This window comes from Oryx dammah, unplaced genomic scaffold (genome assembly GCF_014754425.2).
Source record: "Oryx dammah isolate SB20612 unplaced genomic scaffold, SCBI_Odam_1.1 HiC_scaffold_23, whole genome shotgun sequence".
In the NCBI taxonomy this organism is placed as follows: domain Eukaryota; kingdom Metazoa; phylum Chordata; class Mammalia; order Artiodactyla; family Bovidae; genus Oryx; species Oryx dammah.
Window position 1 is genome coordinate 14453927 of NW_024070207.1, and position 18519 is coordinate 14472445.

At 43.1% G+C, this 18519-nt stretch overlaps 1 protein-coding gene across 2 annotated transcripts in view; it reads right to left on the reverse strand.

Annotated features, from left to right (window-relative positions):
• The window catches only part of COL4A6 (collagen type IV alpha 6 chain), a 339336-nt gene that overhangs the window by 55315 nt on the left and 265502 nt on the right, over positions 1–18519 (reverse strand). For both annotated transcript variants that reach the window (XM_040265052.1, XM_040265051.1), the window contains exons 4-7: positions 15669–15803; positions 14292–14336; positions 3643–3759; positions 663–731 (exon numbers count right to left, since the gene is read on the reverse strand). In XM_040265052.1, coding sequence (XP_040120986.1) covers positions 663–731; positions 3643–3759; positions 14292–14336; positions 15669–15803 — 366 coding nt within the window. The remainder of the gene's footprint in view (positions 1–662; positions 732–3642; positions 3760–14291; positions 14337–15668; positions 15804–18519) is intronic.

An 18519-nucleotide genomic window follows, 5' to 3' on the forward strand; every position in this document is an offset into this window, starting at 1 on the left:
AGGAAAATGATGGGCTCCTATCTCACTCTGCAAGGGATTAGGGTCAATCCTCTGGCACCAGAATTTACTGAAGGCCCACAGGATACTAGGCAGCCTACACCAAGAATACAGCCACACGAATACAGAAGGTTCTTATCAATTCTAGGAAGAGATGAAAGTTTCCAGCCAGCTACATAGTTGATGGACAATTTTTGCCGACAGCCAGGGGCCCAGCAAGGGTAATGGGCTGGTATGCAGATAGAGAAAAGGGTGGAGCTATGATCCTGGACTGGTGGCCAAGCTAAGATGGGTAGAGACACACATGGTTTCAAACCAAGGTATGCAGACATCAAGGATTCTGGAGTAGAACAAAGGTGTCTGCCTTCAGGAAGTATCTTGGCCTGTCAAGGAAAATGACACCCATGCACACTGTTTGTTTGCTGATTCGTCCCCTATTTTTGGTCTTGCTCTGACAAAGCAAATCTCTTTGACAATATGGTTGCAAATATTTCTGTCAATGTTTCCACCACAAAAAGTTCCAGATCGTTTTTAAATCCAGCTTGGTCTGTTCCTTAAATCGAGACGCAGATGCTAGTTCCAGTAATGTTTTTCTTGGATGTGGTGCTCCATCCTGGGGAACTCAGTTTATAGCCTACTCAGCTGTCTGCCTTAAAGTCTCTTACCTTCATGCCTTTGAAACTACCTTGGGCAAGGGCAGGTTCACCTTTAGAGCCTTTCTGACCAGGAAGCCCCTGCATAAAATAAGAAAAATTTGTGAAGTAATGTGCACGCATGCATGCACGTGCACACACACACGGTATTGTTAATAGTATGATCTGATTAGATGAAAAACCAAAAACCTGAAACCATGTGGCTTATTCTATAGCAGCGATAGGCATACAAAGTACAGCCCCTGAACAGGTGCTATGTCTCAAAGCTACATGCCTGTTCCCCAGCCTCCAAGTCAGATGTTTGTTAAGGAATTAGAACATAGATTTTGAATCTATTCAGAGAACCAATCTAAACACCCACATAAAATACACATGTCTCTTATAAGCCTATAGCTCACCTGCTCCATATGTCACAGGTATGTCACTGATGGGAACTTTGTCTAGGACAGAGGTTAGTGGACTTTTTCCGTAGAGAGCCAGCGAGTAAATAATATATGCTTTGGGGGTCACATTTGAGCTCTGTCCTGTATTCTGTTTTTCTTCACAATCTTTTTAAAAGTGGAAAAACAAGCCACAGGACAAAGGTTATGTGGGCCAGTTTACAGATCCCTGGTCTAAGAGATAATTACATAACCATCTCCATCTTGTGCTTTTACTATACAACTTCAGCTTTGACATCTAAGTGGCAGGTGTGTCTCACTGTCAACATGGAAAACTGTTCAAAGTATGTCCAACCTGTGTAATCAGCCAGAGTTTTTAATGTCTCAGTGGAAGACACCAGCTAATATCTGCCAAATGTTGACCTCCTGGAGAAAATCAATGTCCTGTTACCTAAATGGAAATTGGGATTAGTGTTGGGGGTAGGCCTAAGCTTTGGGGACAGAAGCATTGATTGAATGATGGATTCCTGAGTTCAAGGTCCATAGGTATAATAAAAGTACCATGTGGTTCCCAAAGCACAAACCCGTTTCTTTCCTAACACTTCCTATTTTCCCTTATGCTTGTGGCCACTACTTTCATCAAAGAAACTTCAAAGGCTACCTATTCAGTGTCCAGTAGGGTTAGCAAGGTTCAGCTTAGTAAAAATCCACAACCAAGTTCCTATTTAGGCTTAAAGGAAGGTGTAGAGACAGGATTGGGTTTTACCCTGGTCCTTTGTCTGTCAGGGGCTGTTTATTACTTTAAGATTTCTTTTCTCCCTCTTGGGGGTTGTGATTCCTTACTTTTCCAGATTTCCATTTTTTTAACACAGATGTAATTTGTTCTCTTGCCCTGTTACCATGGCAGTGTTTGGAGGGCTTTGTGACTCAAATAGTTCATACTATGTTGGTAATACATCTTTCTCCCCGACTCTCTGCTATTCATTGGTTTGGTCCTTAGTTGTGAAAGTCCCTTATGCCAATTTGGGGCTTGTGCTTTGTCTGTCCTACCTTCTCGCATGTGCATTCACATCCACAACTTGCTCACTGAAAGCAATGCTCTTCCAGTAAAATACCAAGTCATTCATGTAGCTATGGAATTGGTCTGATAGTGCAATTTCAATTTAAACATATCATATCAGTACTCTTATTTGCTTAGATTATTTCAAATGAGGTTGAGAATGGGTTTGAAATATATTATTTTTCTCTTTCCAGCCACTCACAAAAGCAGCCTTGTAAGGGCATGGCATCTGTTAGAGATCTTTTAGATCCAAATATTTGAGCTCTATCTGGACTAATGGAATGAAGCAAAAGTGATGACACCAATGTCCAATAAATGCCTTATCAATTCCAGAACCAAGAGTTATGATGTGGGGAAAGGATGGCAAGGGGAAAGCTATGTCAGTGTAGAGTAGTATTTCTCAATTATTTCTGACTATTGACACTATGGGACAGATGATAACTTGATGTTATGGTGGGGGCTGTCCTGTACCAGTAGCATGCTCCCAATTGTGAGGACCAAAAGGGTCAATGAAAGTGAATGTGAAAGTCTCTCAGTTGTGTCTGACTCTTTCGACCCCAAGGACTATACAGTCCATGGAATTCTCCAGGCCAGAATAGTGGAGTGGGTTCAGTATGTTCCCTTCTCCAGGGGATCTTCTCAACCCAGGGTTCGAACCCAGGTCTCCCATGTTGCAGGTGGATTCTTTATCAGTTGTGTCACCAGGGAAGCCCAAAAGTGTCAATATTACATATATATATGTAGTTACATTATGGGATATGAAAGTCACTCAGCTGTGTCCAACATTTTGCAACCCCATGGACAGTATAGTCCATGGAATACCCAGTCCATGGACTGTATAGGCCATGGAGTTCTCCAGGCCAGAATATGGAGTGGGTAGCCATTCCCTTCTCTAGCAGAACTTCTCGACCCAGGAATCGAACTGGGGTCTCCTTCTTTACTAGCTGAGCCACCAGGGAAACCCAAAAATACTGGACTGGGTAGCCTATCCCTTCTCTAGTGGATCTTCCTGACCCAGGAACCAAACTGGGGTCTCCTGCATTGCAGGCAGATTCTTTACTAGCTGAGCCACCAGGAAAGTCCAAAAGTGTCAATAATAACTGTCAAATGTCCTTGGGAAGGATGCAAAATCACCGCTGGTTAAGAATCACTGGTAGAGACCAAGCCTGCCAAGCCCTTTGGGTCACTGTTAGGGCTTCCATGATCCCATGTAAGCCTTCCAAGTACTGCATTTCCCAATATTGTCTAATGTGGGAAAATGTCAAATAGCCAAACATGTACTTTGCTCTAAACTTTACTACAATCTTTTTAAATAATCTTGCCAACTCTAAAAGCATCATTAAAAAAAAAAAAACCTAACTAGTGTAGCATGTGTACACTCCCCTGAAACTGGTATTCTTTAGACTTTTGACATTGTGGTGCTGCACTGGACAAAGGGCTTCAGTGATTGCCGCGTGGATACTTAACAAGATCTCCAGAGAAACAGAAGAGAGGACACACTTGAAGGCAAGCAAAACCATTTGAAATAATGTACAAAGATGTGGCAGCTTACAGGTGGTCCAGGAAGCCCAGAATAGCCATCAGGGCCTGGAAATCCAACAGCTCCTTGAGTTCCATTACAGCCATCCAGGCCAGGTGGGCCTCTGGGTCCTGGCTGTCCAGGGTGGCCCTGATGAAAGAGGAAAGAAGGGATTGAGTCAGTCACAGGACTCTCAGCTAATCCAACAAGTTCCCCAGTGAGAGAAGCCAAGGATGCTCCCAAATTCTGGCTCCTTGTCCACTCGCTTTGCTTCATCACCTCTGCTCCCATCTCTGTTCATTATACTCAGGTGTAGGTAGCAGATGACAGCTCAGTGTTTCTCCCGCCCAAAGGATTGATGCTTTACAAGCTGAAACCAAAGGGATCAAGCATGAAGAGATAGGCTACAAAGAATGCTGTGACTTTACCTTCCTTTAGTAGAAAGATGCACTAAGATGGGTCTTAGCTGCCTGGCAGCTGAATTGCTACCAACAGGGAATCATGCCAGGCCTTGGGATTCATCACAATGGACTGAAACCTGGGCAGCCTGGCCTGGCTCTCTGTATTAGAAGCTCTGTATGGGAAATGATGCTGGATTTTGGTTAACAGAGCAGAAGGAGTTTCCATAGCACCACCTCTCCTGAACACCGCTTGCTCAAAAATAAACAAGACAAGCAAGAATCACACTTGGCACTTTATTTTGTCATTATTTCGTATCATGCTATTTCTTCAGCCAGGGAACTGCATCTTTCCCTTTTCTCCATACTCACTACTGAGGCAGTTGTTTTGCTGGGGAATCAGTAATCATTCACATACAGTTGGTATCTGCATTCAATAATTCTGTGCTTTCTTGGTGTATAGGAAATGTACTTGGTATATTTCATACCTATGTGTAGGAAATCAAAAGCAGTTGTGTGTTGGGTATGGCACAAAGAGATGACCTAAAAGACCAAAACTCTAGGCAGATCAACAAAAGGTATTCTTCCACTTACCCATACACTTTTTAAGCCAAATACATAATATATATATAATATATATTATATATGTATTAAAGCCAAATACCTATATGTATATAAATGCATATACACACATATATATTATATATATAAATACATATACATATTTTATATGTATTTGGTTATATATATGTATATTTGGTTAAACATACATACATATATTAATATATATTTACTGATTTGAAGAAAACATGCCATGTGTTCAAAAATCAACTTTTCAAATTATTAGAGGAAACAATCTTTTGACAAATGTTTATTGTGAGAATGCTCTGGAGAATTCTGTTTTGTTTTTATCATTATTGCTCTACTTGTAGGTTAGACAGTCCATTGTGAGTCTAGACTGCTGGACTCACAGAACACAGAGTCCAGAGGAGTGATCAATAAAGTTACCTTTGCAATAAACTTGCTGTTTATTGCAAGTTATGCCTCTGCAGACTCAGATGATGAATCTTAGCTGAACTGGGGAAATTGAGACAGCTTACTAGAGTCAGCAGGTGGCGCTAGTGGTAAAGAACCCACCTGCCAATGCAGGAGACGTAAGAGATGTGGAGTTGATCTCTGGGTCAGGGAGATCCCCTGAAGAAGGGAATGGCAACCCACTGCAGCATTCTTGCCTGGAAAATCCCATAGACAGAAGAGTCTGGAGGGCTACAGTCCATGGGTTTGCATGAGTTGGACATGACTGAAGCAACTTAGCGCAGCAGAGCATATCACTGGAGTCATCAACATTTTATTACCAAATGAGATGGCTATCCCTATTGGCCCTGGAGATCTACACTCCACCTTCCCCACATCTGTTCTTTGGGAGGCTGACCTTTACACGTGGTGTGCCTAGGCTCCCTTTCCCTCTGTCTTCCAGCTGTATGTGGTCACTGGGAGGCACAAGCAGGAGATGGGAGACCAGGATGAGAAAGAGCTCAGGTTGTTTATTTCTCCTGTACCCTTCCTCCCTGGCAATATTTGTGGCCGTGGCCATATTTCTCTACAATATTAGTTCCCATTGGACAAGTGCTGGTCCACGGCTCTCAGTCTTAGAGTTCCAGTATTACTATTCCTCCTCTCCCCATTTGGGACTAGGTGTGGTAACAGCTTTGTTGGTTACTTCTGCATCCACTGCTATTTCCCTTAATCCTGCTTGCATCCTTTATGTTTTGGGCCCCAGGGACTGGTTTCATGAAGACATTTTTCCATGGACCAGAAGTAAAGGGGATGAAACACATTACATTTATTGTATAGTTTATTTCTATTATTATTACATCAGTTCTACCTCGGATCATCACACATTAGATCCCAGAGGTTGGAGATGCCTGCTTTAAATATACCCTTCATTTAACTCTACTCAGTCAATTTCTTCAGGTGGAGTGTCTATTTCTTCCTGGGGTTCTAATCATCATTAAAAAATGTTCCAGCCAAATTTGCTAGGGGTTATCTCTCAACTGGGTAACAGAGATGAGTTAAGACAACAGGCTGGCTCAGTACTGGGGATCTTACTTAGTCCTGGGACCTTGGTGATGCTCTTTCTGGGTAGAGATAATGAATGACTTCACATATGTGTGTGCCAGCTCTCCAAGAGAATATAGCTCTTTGAAAGAGAAAACCATGGTTCTATAAAACCACAAGAGACTAAACACACAGGACAGGTGGATATGCTGTATTACAGAAAAGCAGTGGTCCCCAGTTCATGTCCCCCACTTCATGGCAAATAGATGGGGAAAAATGGAGACAGCAACAGACTTTATCTTCTTGGGCCCCCAAATCACTGCAGATGGTGACTGCAGCTGTGAAATTAAAAGATGCTTGCTCTTTGGAAGAAAAGCTATAACAAACCTAAACAGCATATTATAAAGGAGAGACATTACTTTGCCGACAAAGGCCCATCTAGTCAAACCTATGGTTTTTCTAATAGTTATGTACAGATGTGAGAGTTGGACCATAAAGAAGGCTGAGTATCAAAGAACTGATGCTTTCAAACTGTGCTGCTGGAGAAGATTCTTAACAGTCCCTTGGACTGCAAGGAGATCAATCAATTCTAAAGGAAATTAACCCTGAATATTCATCAGGACTGATGCTGAAGCTGAAGCTCCAATACTTTGGCTACCTAATGCGAAGAGCCAACTCATTGGAAAAGATCCTGATGCTGAGAAAGCTTGAGGGCAGGAGGAGAAAGGGGTGACAGAGGATGAGACGGTTGGATGGCATCATCACCTCAGTGGACATGCATTTGAGCAAACTCTGGAGATAGTGAAGGACAGGGAAGCCTGGTGTGCTACAGTCCATGGGGTTACAAAGAGTTGGACATGACTTAGTGACTGAAGAACAACAACAAATGTTCCATAGAACCCAGATTGGAAAGGAAATGTTTCCATTTGGTGAGTGGTACATGGTCACTTTGAAGATATAAATCTGGTGTGTTCATTTATGAGTCTCTAGGCGGGGAAATGTTTGAGATCAACTCCGTGGGAAAAGCTCAACAGAAATCTCAAAGGACAACTTGAAAACTTCTGTTTCCAACTTATTTTAACTGAAAACATTGGATCAACCTGCATTTCTGGAGGGTCCCAACAGTTCAACTCACATCTGTGATATCATTAAAAGCCACAGTCCTGTCGTCCCTTGTCTATGTTATTTAATGTTGAATATCTTGATGACTGCTTGTTTGTTCACTCTCAACTGGTGGCCGTGCCCCTGGGTGCACGGACTTGGATGATCTTGCTCATTCATGTGGAAATCATCTACATGACAGCAAAAATGGAGTTCTGGGACCAAAACCAGTGACACAGATGTGAGCAATCAGCCAATATTAAGAGGGGAAGCAGATTTGTGCAGTGATCCAGTTTAGTAAGATGCATTGGTTTTAGCCAAATTGCTTAATAAGTGCTGCTGAAAGTTGGGTAAAATAATTAGTCCGACTGATCCTAGGGTCTCTGTGTTTTCCTCTGTCTGAGGGAGCCTTGCAAGTCTGAGAACTGCTGCTTTTATAGGTACTGTGGTTGTTTAGTTGCTCTGTCGTGCCTGACTCTTGTGACCCCATAGACTGTAGCCCACCAGACTCCTCTGTCCATGGGTTTTCCCAGGCAAGAATACTGAAGTGGGTTGCCATTTCTTTTTCCAGGGGATCTTCCTAACCCAGGAATGGAACCTGGATGTCCTGCATTGCAGGTGGATTCTTTATTGAGTGACCTACACGGGAAGCTTCTTGTAGCTACTACTAGAGCTACAAGGTACTAGAGGTTGGATTTCTAGAGTTCCTACTCTGTGCTGAATTGAGCCCTGGGGTCTCTGAGGCCTCTGAGGGGAAGTGAAGACAAAACTCCGTGCTTTCAAAGAGCTAGATAAGACTCAGTTCAGTTCAGTTCAGTTGCTCAGTCGTGTGCAACTCTTTGCGACCCCATGGACTGCAGCACGCCAGGCCTCCCTGTCCATCACCAACTCCTGGAGTTCACTCAAACTCATGTCCATTGAGTTGGTGATGCCATCCAGCCATCTCATCCTCTGTCTTCCCCTTCTCCTCCCACCTTCAATCTTTCCCAGCATCAGGGTCTTTTCAAATCAGTCAGTACTTTGCATCATGTGGCCAAAGTACTGGGGTTTCATCTTCAGCATCAGTCCTTTCAGTGAATATTCAGGACTGATTTCCTTTAGGATGGACTGGTTGGATCTCCTTGCTATCCAAGGGACTCTCAAGAGTCTTCTTCAACACCACATTTCAAAAGCATCAATTCTTTGGCACTCAGCTTTCTTGATAGTTCAATTCTCAAATCCATATATGACTACTGGAAAAAACATAGCTTTGACTAGATGGACCTTTGTTGCCAAAGTAATGTCTTTGCTTTTTAATATGCTGTCTAGGTTGGTCATAACTTTTCTTCCATGGAGCAAGTGTCTTTTAATTTCATGGCTTCAGTCACCATCTGCAGTGATTTTGGAGCCCCCAAAATAAAGTCTCTCACTGTTTCCATTGTTTCCCCATCTATTTGCCATGAAGGGATGACAGGATGCCATGATCTTAGTTTTCTGAATGTTGAGTTTTAAGTCACCTTTTTCACTCTCCTCTTTCACTTTCATCAAGAGGCTCTTTAGTTCTTCCTCACTTTCTGCCTTAAGGGTGGTATTATCTGCATATTTGAGGTTATTGATATTTCTCCCAGTAATGTTCATTACAGCTTGTGCTACATCATGAGAAATGCTGTACTCTGCATATAAGTTAAATAAGCAGGGTGAAAGTATACAGCTTGACGTACTCCTTTTCCTATTTGGAAGCAGTCTGTTGTTCCATGTCCAGTTCTAACTGTTGCTTCTTGACCTGCATACAGATTCCTAAGGACGCAGGTCTGGTATTCTCATCTCGAAGAATTTTCCACAGTTTGTTGTGATTCACAAAGTCAAAGGCTTTGGCATGGTCAATAAAGCAGAAATAGATGTTTCTCTGGAACTCTTTCTTTTTCAATGATTCAGCGAATGTTGGCAATTTGATCCTTGGTTCCTCTGCCTTTTCTAAAACCAGCTTGAACATCTGGAAGTTCATGGTTCACATACTGTTAAGGCTTGGCTTGGAGAATTTTGAGCATTACTTTGCTAGCATGTGAGATGAGTGCAATTGTGCAGTAGTTTGAACATTCTTTGGCATTGCCTTTCTTTGGGATTGGAATGAAAACTGAGCTTTTCCAGTCCTGTGGCCACTGCTGAGTTTTCCAAATTTGCTGGCATATTGAGTGCAGCACTTTCACAGCATCATCTTTCAGGATTTGAAATAGTTCAGCTGGAATTCCATCACCTCCACTAGCTTTGTTCATAGTGATGCTTCCTAAGGCCCACTTGACTTCACATTCCAGGATGTCTAGCTCTAGGTGAGTGATCACACCACCATGATCATCTTGGTCGTGAAGATCTTTTTTGTACAGTTCTTCTGTGTATTCTTGCCACATCTTCTTAATAACTTCTGCTTCTGTTAGGTCCATACCTTTTTTGTCCTTTATTGTGCCCATCTTTGCATGAAAAGTTCCCTTGCTATCTCTAATTTTCTTGACGAGATCTCTAGTCTTTCCCATTTTATTGTTTTCCTCTATTTCTTTGCATTGATCACTGACGATGCTTTCTTATCTCTCCTTGCTATTCTTTGGAACTTTGCATTCAAATGGGTATATTTTTCCTTTTCTCCTTTGCCTTTCACTTCTCCTCTTTTCACAGCTATTTGTAAGGCCTCCTCAGACAAGCACTTTGTGTTTTGCATTTTTCTTGGGGATTGTCTTGATCACTGCCTCCTGTACAATGTCACGAACCTCTGTCCATAGTTCTTCAGGTACTCTGTCTATCAGATCTAATCCCTTGAATCTATTTCTCACTTCCACTGTATACTAATAAGGAATTTGATTTAGGTCATACCTGAATGTTCTAGTAGTTTTCCCTACTTCAATTTAAGTCTGAATTTTGCAATAAGGAGTTCATGATCTGAGTCACAGTCAGCTCCCAGTCTTGTTTTTGCTGACTGTATAGAGCCTCTCCATCTTTGGCTGCAAAGAATATAATCAGTCTGATTTTAGTATTGACCATCTGGTGATGTCCATGCGTAATGTCTTCTCTTGTGTTGTTGGAAGAGGGTGTTTGCTATGACCAGTGCATTCTCTTGGCATAACTGTTAGCCCTTGCCCTGCTTCATTGTGTACTCCAAGGCCAAATTTGCCTGTTACTCCAGGCATTTCTTGACTTCCTACTTTTGCATTCCAAGGCAAACCATTCAATATCACAGTAATCCAAGTCTATGCACCAACCAATCATGCTGAAGAAGCTGAATTTGAATGGTTCTATGAAGACCTACAAGACCTTCTAGAACTAACACCCCCAAAAGATGTCCTTTTCATTACAGGGGACTGGAATGCAAAAGTAGATAAGACTAACATACAAGAAAATATAGAAATACCATGCACTATATGCAATAAGGAGCTAGAGTTTGTGGTAGAGATCCCAAAGACTCCTGGGAGATTAGAGATGGAAAAGAGAGGTAAGCTGTCAACAGAAGGTGCTCCTTAATACATCATGAATAGCTGGAAGAGAGGGAAGGGAACAGGGGATAAAGTTTCTTGGAATAACTGAGGCTTGCATCCTGAAGCTAAAGAGATTGGAAGTCAGGGGGTGGGGCAAGAAGAGAGCCAAGGGGATGGGAACTTCTACTGGAAACAGCAGACTCATTTGGAGGAATCTGGACTTATTCTCCCAAGCAACAAAGGCCCCCAAAGAAGCAATCAATTTCTAGACGTCCTCAGGCTCTCTTGGCCACAAGCTGGACGGTTGGATGCAGAAGTGTCCAGCTGGACTCTGGGGTGGGTTCCAGCTCCGAATGGGAATCAGCCTCTGCTTCACAGGATTCATTTCTTCCAGCCCCCATTAAAAAGAGATTGAAGGAGGAAGGGTGTAGTACTGTTGTGAGCTTCAAATCCTCCACTTATCTGTTGAGGCTGGATCCACAGGATAAATGGAAAAGGTGACCTCTAGTTTGCTAGTTTCCATCCTTTCGAACTGTGGTGCCAGAAAAGGCTCTTGAGAGTCTCCTGGACATCAAGGGGATCAAATCAGTCAATCCTAAAAGAAATCAGCCCTGAATATTCATTGGAAGCACTGACACTGAAGCTGAAGCTCCAATATTTTGGCTACCTGATGCGAAGAACTGACTTATTGGAAAAGATCCTGATGCTGGGAAAGATAGAAGGCAGGAGAAGGGGATGACAGGATGAGATGGTTGGATGGAATCACCAACTCAGTGTACATGAGTTTGAACAAACTCCAGGAGATGGTGAACAACATGGAAGCCAGGCGTGCAGCAGTCCTTGGGGTCTCATAGAGGCAAACACAACAGAACAACTGAACAATAACAACAATCACCCATTGGTTCCCTCACGACACATACGCTGAGTGGAGATGCTGGATGATGTGGTCTTAGAACATAGCCATGAGAATATACCAGGGGAAGTCATAAGAGGGTAACCAACCCTATCCACTTCTTACTTCTCCAATGGCCCATTTCTGGGATTTTGCAGACTTTGCAGTTGAATAAAAGGCCAAAATCTGATGGCCGATTTGTTGATATGTGTAACAAACACAAGTCAAGTGAGTCTTCTATTCGCCAAAGCCACAAATGTACACCAAATCTGGGGATAAAAATGAATCAGATGATGATATCTTCGAGGGCAGAGCCAGATGCCTTTTTTTTTTGTATTCCCATAGTAGAGTGCTACCACAGAGCGGGTACTCAAGAAAAATACCTGTAGATTGGCACAAAGCAATTTGAACTCCCTTACCTGATCTTAGATGATTATGTAGGATAGCACAAGAAGCTGTTAAGTCAAGACTTAACTAAACTGTTTTGATATGATTCAAAAGAACCTCTTAGAGGCTGTTAGATAAAAGCAGGCTCTAGGACTTCCCTCACATGGAGGAGCTCCACTTTTTCTCTGTTCTATATGCTGAGCTTCCACACAAGATTTGGTTCTTAAGGTTGAAAACCATTGCTAGAGGCAAACATAGCCCAGGTTAAAGATTAAATATATGGAGAAGCACTGAGGAATATAACTAAAAAGTGATAGTACCAAGTTCCAAATACTGTATTTTAAAAGCTGGAGAAATGTTACCATGCAATATCCAGTGGCAGGATAAGTAGGGATATTGAGTAAAAATGGAGAAATTCAATTAGAAAAAGGGGGGATTGGGCTGGATGGAATGGGGAAAGGACATGTCTGTAAGCTCCAGACTCCCCACTTATCTCCAGCAAAACCAGGTCCTCAGCATGAAGGGAAGAGGTTGTCTTCAAGTGATCTTTGGAGTAGCCAGTTTGTAAAAACCATCAGCAAAATGAAAAGACAACCTACTGAATGGGAAAAGATATTTACAAAAACTATGACTGATAGGGGGTTAATATCCAACACATATAAACAGGTCATAAAACTCAATATGAAAGAAACAAACAACCCAATTAAAAGACGGGCAGAAGACCTGAATAGATACTTTTCTAAAGAAGAAATGAAGATGGCCAGCAGGCACATGAAAATATGCTCAGCATCACTAATCATCAAGAAATGCAAATCAAAACCACAATGAGGTACGACCTCACACCTATCAGAATGGCTACTCTCAAAAGGAACACAAATAAACAAATGTTGGTGAGAATGTGGAGAAAAGGGAACCCTCCTGCACTGTTGGTAGCAATGTAAAGTTATGCAGTCACTGAGGAAAAAAGGATGAAAGTTTCTCATAAAAATAAAAATAGAACTACCGTATGATTTGGCAACTCCATTCTTGGGTATATATATGAAAAAACCACCAATTCAAGGTATATATATATACCATATCTTCTTTATCTATTCATCCAATACTCAGGTTGCTTCTATACCTTGAAAATTGTTAATAATGCTGCTATGAATTTGGGGTATGTATATCTGTTTGAATTGGTGGTTTTTTCATATATATACACAAGGGACGACAGAGGATGAGATGGCTGGATGGCATCACGGACTCGATGGACGTGAGTCTGAATGAACTCCGGGAGTTGGTGATGGACAGGGAGGCCTGGTGTGCTGCGATTCATGGGGTTGCAAAGAGTCAGATACGACTGAGCAACTGAACTGAACTGAACTGAACTCAGCTATACAAAAGACTGAAATTTTGCCATTTGCAGCAACATGGATGGACTTGGAGGGCATTATGCTGAGTGAAATAAGTCAGAAAGAAAAAGCAAAATACTGTATGATGTCAATCATATGTGGAATCTAAAAAATACAACAAACTAGTGAATAGAACCAAAAAAGCAGTAGACTCTCAGACATAGAGAACAGCTAGTGGTTATTGGTGTGTGGGGAGGGGCGCAATTTTTAGGGGTTGGGAGGGTGGGAGGTACAAACTATTGGGCCTCAGATAGGCTCGTGGACGTATCGTACAACCTGGGGAATATAACCAGTATTTTGTAATAACTACAGATGGAAAGCAACATTTAAAATTTGTACTTAGAAGTCTAAAAAATCTAAAGGGAAATTCACTTGGGAATAAGGCTGAAGAGAACAAATTATTGAAATTAAATGTATTAAAGTATCAGTAAGTATTTTTCTAATTTCGTGTACCTTCTTAATTTTCTGATAATGAGGATATATGTGTTCTCATGTGGCACTGTCTTCACACTTCAGAACCAGTCCCTCATTTCCAGTGAAAGCTGCCCTCAACCTGGAAGACCCAACTCCTTTTGTCTAAGATATTGATGGTTTTTTATGCCTGCACATATCTCTGCATCTCCAACTATATGATTTAGTGCTCCCCATAACAGAATCCCAAGGAAAGTGTGGGTGAGCACTGCTCTTCAAACCTTACCACGCACATCTCAACACTTAGCCCTGAGCATGCATGCCTGAGACAGGATGTGGTTAAGACCAAAATACTTGAGCTATGAGGCAGAAACTAGAGGTTGTATTAAAATTGCCTCTATGGAATGGATAAACAACAAGGTATAGCCCAGGGGAACTATATTCTATATTTTGTGATAAGCCATCATGGAAAAGAACATGAAAAAGAATTCATACACGTGTATAACCGAATCATTCTGCTGTGTAGCAGAAGTGAACACAATCTTGTAAATCAAGTCTACTTCAATAGAATAAAATTTCAAAATGCTTCTATGAACACACTCACCGGAATTCCATTGATGCCAAGAAAGCCGGGAACACCCATGGGACCCTAAAAAAAGGAGTAGGAATGTAAGAGATGGTCCAAGTGATCTCCATTAGATGAGGTAGGTTTGTTCATGTAGTTAATGACCTAAGTTGTTAAGAAGTGTTTTGTACCCCCCGCCCATCACATCACCTTGCTCTCTACTTCACTTCCAAGTGATCACTAGCCTTTACCTAAGGTCTTGGGCAGTTCTTGTTTTAGACCATGTGGTGTCAGACCTAAAAATAAGGCTCAGTATTATATGGTGCCTTGACATCTGGGAAGGCTACATGTGGGCTTGCTAAGTCTTCTCAACCCTAGCCCGCCAGGTTCCTCTGTCCATGGGATTCTCCAGGCAAGAACACTGGTGTGGGTTGCCATTTCCTCCTCCAGGGGATCTTCCCAAGCCAGGGATCAAACCCATGTCTCTTATGTCTCCTGCATTGGCAGGCAGGTTCTTTACCACTAGTGCCACCTGGGAAGCCCTGGGAAAACTGGGAGTCCCTCAAACGGCATTTTGCTCCTGATGAGATCTCGCAGGCAAACAACTCTCCTTATCAAATATACCGGGCACAGTTCCTGCTTGTTCCTGAGTTGTAGGTTTCAGTTCCCTGCTGGCCCAATGAATTATTCAAACAAGCCAGGCATATCCTCCTTCAGGAACCTAGGGACACTCATCCTTTGACATGGCAGAGTTTGCCTCCCACAGCCCTTCTGGTTTACTTTGTTCCAGAGCGAAAGCACCATGTGGCCCTGCATGGTGTGTGATGTCCTCTTCCACTGTGCTGTGAGTGCATGTGACTTATAAACCTGTTGTTGATCTCTTCTGTCTTGTGCCAGGTGTCACATGCTTGGCCATCTGCAGAACCCTAGGGTAGGAATCCTGCTCTCACCAGTGCGGTAAATAGGAGGTGATTAACTGCTAACCTCAGACAGCCAGCTGCCATGACATGACCAATCTCCCTTCTTGCATCTTTTTCCCTACATTTGTGGCCCAGCTGGTTTCCAAGCATTCTGACCCCTGGAGTCTCATTCCCCTTATTTGGATTCCTCTGCTGCCCTGTTTATTGGCCTTCTGATCCATCTCCAGCTCAAACCCTCTGGACTTTTCCACCACGGTCATCCCACTTATCTGGCAAATAGCTGATATCTGGACTTTCTGACTTGCTGGCTACGGGATTCTGTCCAGAAATGGGAGCATATCACCCATCCTGCCTATTATTAAAGTGTGTAGCCTGGCACCAAAGTATGTGCAATTAGTATTCTTTTCATGAATAGACAGAGCTGAGGTTTAGAACCTTTGACCTTCACACCCATAGCCCATGAGTCAAAGGAAAACTCAAGCTTTGGTGCTCTTACCTTATCGCCTTTTGGTCCATGCGGTCCCAGCGGGCCTGGGGATCCCCTGTCCCCTTTCAACCCTGATAAACCACTAGGGCCAGGAAGTCCTTGAGGACCTGTTGGACCTTGAATTCCAATTGGTCCTGGTCTCCCCTGAGATGGACAGAAGGAGTACAATTAGGCAACAGAGGAGTTACCATCCCCGCTTCCCATTTTCCCATGCACAAAGAACACTGTCATCACTTCACTGAATAATTCTGGCTTAGAGACCTATGAAGCATGCCAAAGTTCCAGACACGGATCAGAAAAGGCTATTTTAGGGGTTGCTAAGCTTATTTGGATAGAACATATTTTATAAGCACATTTAATAAGATTCATGTGCACCAAGATCCTTCAACTTTGTACTTCTTAGGAGATTAGTTATTCAGGCTGGATAATATTGTCCTCTTCCTAGTTAATCCCAGGTCATCCATCAGACTGTCAAAAGAGCAAATGAACAGAACTCTGGAGAGCATTGGAACGTTTTCGAACTCACATCCAAATGGCCAACATGCTTGAGCTGAAGTTCAGAGATGGCTGTGCCCATAAAACACTGCCTTGGGGGGCCACAGCGAAGAGAACCCAGAAACCCTGGCTGACCAAGCTGCAGGCTCACCTCTGTCAGCTGTTCCCAGACTGCAACTGGAAACAGACACCCACAGCGAACACACACACTGTTTATCTGCCCCTCTATGTCTCTCTTCTTCCCTTTACTACCCCCGCCATCTGTACAGTGTTGAATGTGTAAAACCAAAGAAGGCTGAGAATATCCATTAAGTATCAATTATGATGGCAAGAGGGAACAGCCTGAGGATTTTGAATGCCCTATTTATAAAGCTTCTGTAACAATTAAGTCTGAGAGTTCAGGCTGACATTTTCAAGCTGATTGAGATGCAGAATTAACCCCAGTGGGTGCAACACAGGTGGGCTAGGCTACTATTTAGAACAAATCCCAGTAGGAACTGAATTTTCTTGGCATAAAAATGAAAACCATTAGTAATATGCATTAACTCTCAGAGAAAACAACATCATATCAGGTAGAAAGCCTATTTTCATAAACGCTTCCCATCTCCGTCCCTCAGCCCCTTTACTTACTGTCTGCAATTTCCTACAGTCCTGTGAAAAACTCTGAGAAAAGTCCATTAAATGTGCTCTTTACCATTCACCTTCAAGGTTTACTTTTGAAAGGGCTGAAAAGAGGACAGAAGCTTTATGTGGTGATTAGAGTCACGTACTGGACACACAAGTGGCCGCCAGCTGTGTGCAGACTTTGGACTAAAATTTCCAAAGTCTACCAGGCCAACAAAGACCTGGGACTCTTGTTAAGAAGTAAAAGATGCTCTTCCCCAGGCGATGTAATTTTCTGGGTTTACCACCTACCATGCAATCTTTCCAACACAACCCTACAGAGGGTGCTAGGCCGCAGAGCGCTTAACTTAGGCTTATTTCTGGGAATGCTGGGATGGGAGTTGAACTTTTACTTTCTATGCTCTAACCTCCTGCTGCTGAACTTTTGTTTATGGTGGTTCTCTTATTATTCTTAAAAATTTTCACTACACATACACAACTAAAAAGTAATAGAACACTTTAAAAAATACTGCTGGGCTACTGTTGAGGATTAACAAAGTCTAAAATGTGGGCCTAGCTTTCAAGACTAATGTACACAAAGCTATAGCAAACAGTTCAAGTCCGGAATGGAGCATAAGTGCTACAGGAACACAAAGGCAGGGTTGACCATGGAGGGTTTGTGGAATGCTTACATTCTGTCCATGATGGGGTCGGGGGAGTGGGGGCAGTCACTGGCCACTCTGGAAAGGCTGAGTGGGCCCCAACTGAAGTAGGCCTGGAAAGCAAGGCAGGGAAGTGGAAGACTTGATGTGACAGGAAATAGGGAACCCTTAGAGGTTTGGGGATGGGGTAGGTGGGAGGAAGGCAGTTTCAATGTTGAAACTCATCAATGAGGATTTAGGAGAACATGCATGTGTGGGTGTGTGTGTGTGTGTGTGAGAGAGAGAGAGAGAGAGAGAGAGAGAGAGTGAGCATGAGGCCAGGCAGCCTGCCTGAGGCTGGAACAAGGAAGACAGATAAGAACCAGCTGTTGGGGGAGGAAAGGACTGGTTGGTGGGAGGGTGAGGGGCAAGACAGGCTTGCCGAGACCATGTTATTACTAGCAAAGGAGATGCATGCAGTCAGGGTACTGAATGCTTGACCCAAATCTGAGCCCTGCCCAAAGCTTTCATGCATCAAGGGCTAGGAGGTGAGAGCCTGATAAACTGTTGAGCTGCTACCAAGAGAGCAGACTGTGGCGTGGCCCGATTCCCATATTGCTCATGGCACTAGAGCCCAGGCGGTGCCTGGTGTGCACACATGGGCTGGCACATGCCAGCCCTGGTCCCTTGCCTTGGTGAGTGAGTGCATGCTCAGCGAGAATAAGCAAAGAGACATAGGAGTGAGACAATTCTCGGCCTGGACTTAACAGGAAGTCTGATTCCATCCAGAAAAGGCTGGGTTCCATGGCCCACTCCCTTTCTCTTGGCCGAGAGGGTGAGTTAAATCTACCACAGTCACATAGCTGACTCTGCCGTTCCAGCCAGAGAGCATAAAGTAAGGCTCTTAAAGAGCTCATGGATTCTTTGAGTTCGAATTCTTTTTCAAAAAGGGCATTTGAAATGGTATGGAAGGTGTACTTCTGAGCTGGTCCTGAGTTTCAAAATCTCTCACATGGAAGCAGGACCTTGGGGATGACTTGACACCTCTGAGGCGCTGCTGGCCCAGAACTGCCTCTTTAGGGTGGTTCCAAGGCCCCTGGAGCCTGAAGTTCTAGGATATG